The 11146-nt window shown below is 36.6% G+C and overlaps 1 protein-coding gene across 1 annotated transcript in view; it reads right to left on the bottom strand.

The window, feature by feature from the left end:
* Window positions 1-10787, bottom strand: part of LOC145681913 (E3 ubiquitin-protein ligase Siah1-like) — a 35797-nt gene extending 25010 nt beyond the window's left edge. The window contains exons 1-2 of the mRNA XM_081753517.1: window positions 10679-10787; window positions 2492-2688 (exon numbers count right to left, since the gene is read on the bottom strand). Of these exons, the coding sequence (XP_081609643.1) occupies window positions 2492-2688; window positions 10679-10691 (210 nt within the window). The 5' untranslated portion in view covers window positions 10692-10787. The remainder of the gene's footprint in view (window positions 1-2491; window positions 2689-10678) is intronic.
* Window positions 10788-11146: the final 359 nt, after the last annotated feature.

Here is an 11146-nt window from a genome sequence, read left to right on the forward strand (position 1 = left end):
CTTCTTACTAATATCTGAAGTTGTTATTTTCTCTCCTACCATTTCTAACCCCCTATCATTCGTTTTATGCTAGACGCAACTAATTCTCTCCGGTTTTCTCCATACCCATACTTCGGGTAAGACTAATGGAAACGGATGATAAATGAAAGCTAATTTTTGCGAATTAATTCGTGGAATAAGACTTTAGGAGAAAATAAGAGGAAGCCCTCGAGAAAACTCCGGACGCGAAGTTGTCCACCACAAACTTTCATGATCTGCGATCGAAGAGAAGTGAACACTGGATCACTCAGAGACACTGTGTCTCTACTTTCAGAAAAGAGCAATGATTCCGATAGATATATCGATCGAGTAAATACTATGAGTACTATGAGTGCTATATAAAGTACTGGCGTTAACAATGTGGCATTCGTGAGTTTTCTTCTTTCGGAAATGGTAGGTACGTGTTCCTAGGCCAGTTATTTTCAACTGGTGACCCGTGTCACATTATCGGTGGGTCACCGGTAAGGTGGGTTTAGATAAATTTTATTATTGTAATTATTATTTTTAAGGGAAGAGGAATAGCATGGGGATAGCAAAAAGCGGATTTGTGGTTTTCAAAAGCTTGAGAATTACTGTTCTAGATTAATCGTAAGAAAAAGCAAATAGCATGAACAGCCTATGAAGACATCTAGTAGATCTGATTTATGTGTCTTTTAAGTATTATTAGTGGTATCATGAATATCGAAGCAGCTGTAAGTTTTCGTATACGGAACTCCCACGCAACATAATATTTCAATATTTTTCGTAAATGATAAGTCATACACTCAAAAGATAAGTCCATTCGAGGAATAGGTCTTCCACCGAGAGTTTGTTCTGTACTAAGACAAAGTAGATTAATCAGACATGTGAGTTATCTCTCCTTCTTTTCAATTGCAATACTTTTCAAATTTCAACGATTACTACAGTTTTTGTTCGTTGAAATACTGTACTTATTTCTTTTCTTCTCACTCAACTTTTGATAAAATACCACAGGAATTGACATATAACCTTGCGCCGCCCCTGCACTATATCTAATTTTGAATTAGTGGAATTAGGGATGCACACGAGTCGAGTCGAGACAGAATTTTCCTGAGAAAATTCGAGTCGAGACGCAGCTCTTCCAATAAAAAAATATACGTTTTTCCAGTCGAGACATCACTTTTACAGCACATTTTAGAGACGAGACAGCCTCAAACCTTGTCTCTTGCGCATCCCTAAGTGGAATCTATGATTAAAAATAACGGAGATTCCATTTTAACCAACTTTGATCGACATTCTGTTGCCGACTTATGACTTTTTTTTTTTTTTTTTTTTTTTTTTTTTGCATTTTACCGATAAATTCACTACTGTTCATCGAGTATTTCTACAGAATCTAGGTTGCTCTATATTTCTTATGTTTGTGAGAGGAGTCACCTCCCAAACGTTGTCGGTGTTGTTTTGGAACAGCGCGTATAGGGAAACTTGAAATCGACGAATTGATTAAAAGGCTTGAAAATTGGGAAGTTTTCACAAATGGACTTGGAATTTTATTGACAAGAAACAATACAGTTAAAATTGTTTCTTGTGGTTGTTAATGAACACATTATAATATGTTGATTAATGGCTAATAAAATTAAAATAAAATAACCAATTATGTCAAAAAGTCTATTACTTCTTCTGTTCCCTGACCAAACTTGAAATTAACTATAAATTGATTTCTAAGTTTAACGTTACACACTATGCAAATAGAGATGGCAGTGATTAAAAGAAAGTAAACGATAATGAAGGAAGTGGTAGAATGAAGAAAATGCAACGAAACTGTTCTAAGGAAGGGTGAAGAGGCTTGAGACATGTTAGGTACTACCAAAGGTACCCACTTTTGACTAACCTTACTCGAACTCACACTCACAACATCATTTCGACATCACGTTCATTCGACATCACGTTCACTCGACCTCACGCTCACATCGTCAACCTGACATCACGCTCATTCGATCTCATGCTTACAGCATCTTCTTAACATCACGCTCACTCGACCTCATACTCGCAAAATCATTTCGACCTCTGGGAGGCCTGGGTCCGATTCCCGGCGGGAGTTCATGTGGTTCGGATTCCACGTTAATCAGTAGGTCCACGTCTCATATAGCCTCGCTGCTGAACGGGACGTTAAACTCAAAATCAAAATCAACTCATTTCAACATCACGCTTACTCAACCTCAGGATCACAACATTCCTTCGACATCACGTTCACTTGACCTCACGCCCACATCATCTCGAATCACGTTCACAACATGATTTGGAACTCACGCTCACTTCGTCAGGGTGAGCGTGAGTTCCGAACTCATGATCTCCGACCTCATAAGTTCGGGGACCTATAGGTACTACTGCCTATGCTTCTAGTGTGACCTCTCTGCCCTCTTTCACACAGTAGCAAACCACTCCCAAGTGTTTTACAGGAAAATACATACAGTAAGTATGAAAAGAAAGTACTTACTTTGTCTGGAAGCATCAGATCGTTATTGCGTCCAACTTGGTATAACTCATCGAATTGGAAAAGGTGTTGCATTTCTGCTCCAAAATCTTCCATATCCCCTGTTTCTTCTTTAGTTTCTTCTTCTCCAACAGAGTGACGTTCTGTTATTTCTTTGGCTGCAGTAATATATGCTTTCTGGTTCTTCATTTCTTCATTACCTAAGAGAGTAAAGTATTAATTAGTCGTAATATTACACTGCTTCTATGCCATTAGTTTTCACTGTTGTCTGTTTACCGTAAATTCCAGGATTTTCAGATATACTTTCGGATTCAACAATATTATTAGTATTTAACAGGAAGAAAGTTATATGAGATATATGCCAACACTACCAGACCTCATTGAGCTAAACAAAATTATATGGGTGAGTTTAAATTATCATGCGTAGTTTCCGGAAACACAAAAAAATATTATTTTCAAAACCTATGAAGCACAGTAGCCACGTCACCTAAAAGGTAAAGCTAATGCTGAAGTACGTATACACTGGTCAACAGCTAAGTATTTTGTTTGACTATTCCTAAATTAAATTGTCCAAAGCTAAGACATGTATCAATGGTTATACGGTTATACCACATCCAGCTGAAAAACAAGCATGCTTCAGGGTAAAGGACCCAGCACATTCCTTATGGAAATTTGATTTTAGTGTACATGACTGAAACCGTGTTCTAGATATTTTTATCGTGAGAAAAAGTCTCAACGGACACAACTACCAATTTCTGACTTTGGCCAGCACAGAGCCACGTTTCGAAAAGAGCCGAAGATAATGTTATTCTGAGACTTTGGTGGAATTGTATGAAACCGTGAAAGTATTTAGATCTTCTCATCCTTAGAAAAAGCCACGAATAAGCTCAACTCCCATCAGTGGCTGTTTGGTCACTGCGTGGCCACTTGTTTTAAAACAGCCTAAGTATCGATATTCTAGGATTTGGTAGAATTGGTCGTGCTTTGGTGCGCAATAGGGAGAGTCGGGTTCAAACTCCAGACAATTCTGATTGGGGAGTTTCCAGGAATTTTCCTCAGTCCCGTCAGGTGTAGTATCTATACTAAAATGGCCCTTGCTACTACCTTCCTCATCTCAGGACATAGGCAATCCCTAGGCCCTCGATTGGCGTGGGACAAATATCTTTCAATATCGTTTAATATTTAGATATCTTTGTTCGATGTCAGCTGACAACATAGATGCCAGTTTGTCTTAATATTCATAACGAAACACATACACAATATGTGTATATTTCACTAACAAAGTATCTTCTTCATTGAAAGTAAGTATGATGATTACATAGATGTTTCGTTGGTACTTTTAGACTGCTTTGGCGACTGTCAGATGCATGTGTCAAGTAAAGGGTACAACAATTCTAGGCGAACACTGATTCGAATACCGACACAGGGATGTTAATGACTAGGTCTGTCCTTCAAGTACTATCAGGGCATTCGTCTGTGAAAAACAACTGGAAAGCGTCAGTTAGAGCGTGTACAGCAGGGATTGAACCAAAGCCAAAGTGATTACACAAGCTGGAGAAAGGATGGGGAGAGTAGCAGCCAACACAATATGAGCATACGTAACATCCCGATATTTACTTGTGGGACAAAGGAAACCCCACGAAAACCCACAAACGGGATGGCCGGCACGGACCGAACTTCCCGAACGCGAACAAATGCTCTACCAACTGACCTGCAGTTGCTCGGTAGCTACAACTTAACACTTCCTCTCAGGATCACAACTTCTACAAAGTATCATAGTTTCATTCATTTTTACCGAAATTCGAAATATAGTTACACTCAGCTATTTTTTTCCAAGTGGCCTTGTAGAGACCAAACGGTCAGTAATTGGTGGTTGTGTCCACTGAAACTTTTTCTCATGATCAAATATCTACAACATATTACGGTTTCAGTCTTTTCCATCGAAATCCAGAATATTATCTTCGTCTCTTTTTTTTTTAAGTAGCACTGTACTTGCCAAACGATCAGTGATTGATGGTTGAGCCCATTGAGACCCGTGCTAGGTACCATCCCGACATTTGCCTGGTGTGGATGAGGAAAACCCAGGAAAGCCTCACTCGGGATGGCTGGGCTGAAAAAAGCTTTTACACTCTTTCAACTGAGGTTCCATCCGCGAATCGAACACCGGACTCAATATAAAAATCGAAATTAGAATTGGATTTAAGCGTGGGCTCTTTTACCATTAATGTGAGTGGTAGTTCTTTAGGAAAGACCTGAACAAAAACAAGAGCGAAATTATGTTTTCAATTTAACTTACTGTAGCACAGCTATTTCCAACTGAATTCTGTGTCACGTCACAGTTTGCTGTTCCCCTTCTCAGTAAAATACACGAAGGTAGAAGACTTGTAATCAGGGACGATGTGGGTCAATGAAACCTTGACCCATGACCCACCACACATCGTGACCTGCGACCTATCGTGACTCGTTCTGGCCCACCTGACCCACTACCCACCAAAACCCATCATCATCCACGCCCTCCTAACCACTGACTAAAATGTTTACACTTTTAATAAAGCAAAGGTCTGAAATTATCACTAATCGGAGTTTTGAATTTCTAAGGTCAATCGGTGAAGCACCGCTCTGTTACATAACGGCGGATCTGACCTTTACGATATAAAAGGATAAAAGTGTTTATCGTGGGCCATATTACTATGAATTTCAACTTAATTGCCATTTTATAATTATTTCTTTGTTGAATTACAGATAGTTTTCAGTGGAAAATAGAATGCAATTTGAAAGTCTCAAATCAAGGTAAAGTAGGCCTACGTAGAGAAAACAAAAAAGTGTAAAATTCGACTTTGTCCCGGAAGCCAAGTAGTAAGTTCTATCACTATTATTACAATTACAAATATGAGTATCCAAAAGTGCCTGAAGTTCTTTTTTCACTTAGATATACTCATCTCAGGTAAGTAAATAGAAACAAATGAAAAAGAAAGAACAATGGAAGCTTTGAAAGTAAAATGTATACCAATTCATCAGGGTTCAGAAGATGATGCCTACAATGCACTGAGCAGAGTGAGTCGATGGGTCGTAGTGAGTCGGTGGGTCGTGGGTCGCAATGGGTCACGTCCTGTCCACCCACGACCACTGATCCACTCATAAATCTTGACCCAAGATCCACTGACCCATTCCATCTCTGCTTGAAATTATCCCAACGACTACAAAAGAAAATGGTGACAGTAAAAACAATATTGATATCGTAGTTAATGGTTTGTGCTGGTTTACCATTTGGACGTTAAGTAAAACTAAAAATCTGACCAAAATGAGCAATTACTATTGTTGTTTTGTATTATCGTTCCACAGTATATCACTGCCTTCATCCGGCACAGTATATCTAATGAAGGCAACGATGTACTGCATAAACTATATCAAAGGTTAGTAGTAATACTAAGTGTTCGCTTCGATCATCATTTACTCTTACTTAATTTAGACGTACAGTACTGAAAGTATTTGAGAAAAAAATTCTGAGATGAATATTCGGATTCAAGAGAAACGGAAATGGGGAATTGCGGACACTTCATAACGACGAACTGCATAATTTATACCGTTTACGAAACATTGTTAGAATCATCAAGTCTAGGAGGCTTAGATGGGCAGATTATGTAGCCAGAATGGAAGAAACTAGGAACGCTTTCAAGTTTTTAATTGGAAATCCAATCGGAAAACGACCATTAGGAAGACCTGGCACAGATGGAAGGACAATATTATGGTGGATCTCGCAGAAATAAGAATACAAAGTAGAAAGTGGAACCAGTTGGCTACGGATAGAAGTCAATGAGAGCTTTTATGAACGTGGGGTTGAACCTCCGGGTTCCATAAGCCATAAAGTTAGTTAGTATAGTATTTTATAATAGTTGCAAAGCCAGACGAAGCAATTTTCCACTTATTGCCTGTGGATACATGAGTAGGCCTACAAATATATTGCCAATGCTTGCTTATTTCACTCTCCTATGATTTTCCTGCTAGTCAAGGGAATGGCCCATGTGCTTTTGGTGCACGGGGTCCTGGGTTCAGTTCTCGATACGAGAGGCTTAAAATTAAATGTATAACAGTGTTCGGGTTTCATCTTAAACTGTAGATCAATGTCTCATATAATCTCGGTGTTGAAAAGAGACATTAAACTTCAACCAACGAAGTTCATCCTCCTATATGTTCCCCTTCATCCCTTTCTTCAAATGTTTCTTTGTCGTTTATCTGATTGTAAACGCATACATGAACCAGCTGAAAGTGACAAGTTTAGTAGATCAATAACTGAAGTGTGTGATTGATGGAATATATTTGAAAGGCCGCAACCAAAGAAACATTCAACAAGAAAAGATCACTCTTAACGAACAGGCTTAATATTGAACCAAGAAAGAAGTTGGTCAAGTGCTGTATCTGAAGCAGTAGACTGCATGGTTCAAAGACTTGGACATTACAGAAGTTAGAGAAGAAATATTTAGAGAGTTTCGAAATGTGGTGTTGAAAGAAGATGAAGAAGATAAAATGGACAGAGAAAGTAACAAACGAAGATGTTTTAAAACGGATAGGAGAGAAGAGAACGCTTTTAGCCAACATCCTTCGTAGGAAGGCCAAATAGATCCGACACATCTTGCAAAGAAATTGTCTTTTTCATACTCCATAGAAGCAAAGATGGAAGGAAAACGAAGAATAGGAAGAAGAAGAACACAACTGATCGATGATTTGAAAAACAGATGAAAATATTGGGAGTTAAAAAGGGGAAGCTGAACATCGGGAAACACTGATGAAACATTTTCTAGGCACAAATATAAAATTAGAAAAAGAAAAACACCTCATCAGTCCCAGGACCTACCAAAAGGCACAATACTTAATAATAATAATAATAATAATAATAATAATAATAATAATAATAATAATAATAATAATAATAATAATAATAATAATAATAATAATAATAATAATAATAATTTGAAAGGCAATGATATTCATTGACGCCTCTTGGACTTCACTGTTTTATACAAACCCCTGACAATATTGCCTTTAAGTAACTTTAATAATGTCGAAACTGAATAAAATAATTTCTTTCCACCAAAAATGTTACGTTCATTAATATACCATGTAAATCATAAGATGAATTCGTTTGTTCATCTTCATAATTCTGAAATCCATTTTCCCCAATACATGAGTAAATGGAAACGACATGAAAGAAAATTTATAATTTTACGTGCTATATTATGCTTTTAAGGTTAAAGGAGACAGATGGTGATTGAAAATGGGCGGTTAATGAAAGAATTACTGGAATGGGAATAAGGAAAGAAACGAGAGAAACTGGAAAAAACTCACAGACACGGTCTTGGCCACCACAAATTTGCGAGGCAGAGGATCGAACAAGGGACCCCTCGCTATAGAGTTGAATGCTCTACAATAATTGACCCACTGTGTCCTGCCACTAAACGAGTTTTGCTGAAGTCCAAACTAAATTAAATTGCATTTTTGCATCCGATCATAAGATTTTTCCCATTTTCGTAGATATTTACACAAAACTCATTGCAAAATGTCTTTCTCAAGGTCACAGTAGACATTTGTATTATATGTATATTAGAAAACACTCATTTGGGACCACGGTGGCTCAGTGGTAGAGCGCTCACCTCTGCTAAGAGGGTCCCTGGTTCCAACCCCAAAACACGTAGGTTAGTAGTGGAAAGTACGTATTGTGTCCCCGTTCTTTTGGGGGGTTCTGTTTCCTTCCACATTTTCATTTCACTATTTCTTTCTTAGTCATTCATTTTCATTAATTATATTTCACATTTAGCTCAAAGGGCATAATTGTGAGACTTTAAGTTAAAGATTTTATGAAACATTCTCATACCCAAATCTTATGGCTATAGATGTACCCGGTAGAGTAAGCATCTAATAAATATTTTCAGTCGAAGTTTTCTACCGGTATCTCTACTACTACTACTGCTATCAGTGGCGTATTTAGGATGTTGTTTCGGGGCGGCTGTGCATAACACGCGGAAGCAAAGGGACAATTGCCGATCTGAGTTTGAGAATTAAATATATTTTAATTTATGCATAAATTGAAGTTTTAATACGTAGCAAACATTGCAGACTGGAGAAACTTATGTGATATGAAACATACAAAAATTTAGCAGTGAATCTAACCTTTTATTCTATTCATAGAACAAAAAGGAAGCATTATCTTGGCCTACCTAATTTCCTAGGCTACTTATACCCCTTCCTCTTGCTTTTCTTTAATTCAAACGTTTACCGTTCTTTATAACTAAACAATATAATAATTTCTTTGCTATAATAACTAAAGTCCCGTTATATTGATATTCGTGCAAGCTGGTGTGGAACACCAGTTTCGCTCATCAGCTCCTCTTGGTTTTGGTGTTACTGACGACGGCCGACTTGAATCACAGCTAACAACGGTCGAAAGTATGATAGGAGAAACGAAAGAAAGTAACAACTAAGGAAAAGAAACAGAAGAGTAGAATGGACGAAAGAAAAAAAAGAACGCAGTTCTTACATGGAATGAAATTTGACAAATACAGTATTATTTCTGAACAAAGAGCATAAAAAAATGGAAAGTCAATTAAATTCTTGGAAATGGTAAGAAGGATTATTGTTGTACGTGAAATGCGAAAAAGTAACAAATTTATTTCATGGGTGGGGGCTTGAACCCGATGGCCCCCTAAATACGCCACTGACTACTACTACTACTACTACTACTACTACTACTACTACTAATAATAATAATAATAATAATAATAATAATAATAATAATAATAATAATAATAATAATGTGCAAATTTGTTCTTGGCTTACTATAGAAGTAAAGAGAAATTCTTACTTTCATGCCATGGTGGCTAAGAGAAAATAAGTTAGAACCATTCACTGTCAATAACGGTGTTTCTGAATAACAGTATTTTTTTACCAGGCGAGTACGACAACACGAGCCTAGAATCAGCTGGAGTCATTGCATGAGTCACGGGAAGTGTATCACGTACCAACCTCTTCCTATTTTCTTCTCAAATCACAGCCAATCAGCTAATATGTAGCTAATTCTCAATATTCAGGCGGATTTCGATACTAATTAATAAATATTCGTTCAACTATAATACATACTTCTATCTTGTCAATAGTCAGCTTATTAGTTTCTCATTTGTAAAGCGAAAACATGAAAACGTGGATTATGCTTGTCTTCAAGATGACACAGGAAGTATGAATCATGGTGTATTTGTGTGTAATCATTCCACAAAGATGGCCGACTCGCATTTTATTTACCAAATATGTACTGATAACATTTACTCGTCACTAACATAGTGTAACCTAATCAGTTTTATAAACGCAATGACTATGAACTCACATATATTAAAAGGAGAAAAATTGTACAGTGCGAAAGAAACACTATTTCCAAGAGTAAGAAACTTAACTTTGCTTCTCCTACTTAGCCGCCATATTAAAGTCCTTGATCACAGATTATACCAGTGACAACAAAGCAAAAATTTTTAAATATATAATGTAAGATACTAGAAATGGGTACTAAATAATCAAAATTAGAATCGGATAACTCAAATAAAAATGTAATAGTACTTATGTAATTACTTCGATCAGCACAACTCGTCAATTTCATAGAATTTACGATTTTTCACATCACACAGTTCACAGACTGACCGCCATATTGGAAGACTTGAAAGAAATTCTTTGTTTTAAATCTTAACTTTTTGTAAATTTATTGACAAACAGCTAAGGACTCATACACATTCAAATTGGTGGGATTTCTACAACAAAATTAAAGATACGAAATTAGGTAATACGTCTCAATTGTAACTAATTAATAATAATGATATTCCTCATCACGTACAACTACATGTCTCGAGATTATATGTCAACATCAATGATCTACTGTCAGTTAAGGAAAGTTAGAAGAATCTGAAATAGGTTTCATGCAAGTTAAAATTAAACTTGTATATTGCATTATTTTTGTGCAAACAAATTACAAAATAACACAAAAGTTATTTGTTAATATTTCTGCCATGTGTTAGCATTGCTCTGGAAGCCATTGTAATTTGTAACAGAAAAGTTAATTGCAATTAACTAGCTATATAATGAATTTTATAATTAAATTTTATGTTAATATTTTAGTAACATTCTTAAAAACTTAAAATATTTTATTTATCTTACCATTGCCCGCCATTTTATTCTCATTCAAAGAATTCTTGTGTAGAGGTATTGGCACGTAATCCTCTTGCTAAGATATGTAAACGCACAGTGTGCAGAATGTTCATGTTCTTTAACAGTGTTGCTAACGCGTTGACACAAACAGTCGCGAAACGAGGAACGAAATATCTTCAATTCTAGAAGTAAAGTTGCTATAAATTACACATATAATATTTTCGACACAATTAACACCAAAAAGCACTTCTGCTATCGATTTTTTGAAATGCAGAAAAATCAAAATTCCGCTGTGAAAAGGATCTTAACACCTGCTTTAACTCAAGCTTCAACAAGTAACCGATTTGCTATCGCTAACGCTGTATTATTTGAACCTCCCAATGAAAACTAAACCGTACTGCTGTGTAAATGAGAGGACATTGGAGGTTGAAATTGTTTTTCGTACAGGGCAAAGGATAACAGAAACAAAGCAGAACT

This window comes from Thermobia domestica, chromosome 3, assembly GCF_964235325.1.
Source record: "Thermobia domestica chromosome 3, izTheDome1.hap1.1, whole genome shotgun sequence".
Lineage (NCBI taxonomy): Eukaryota > Metazoa > Arthropoda > Insecta > Zygentoma > Lepismatidae > Thermobia > Thermobia domestica.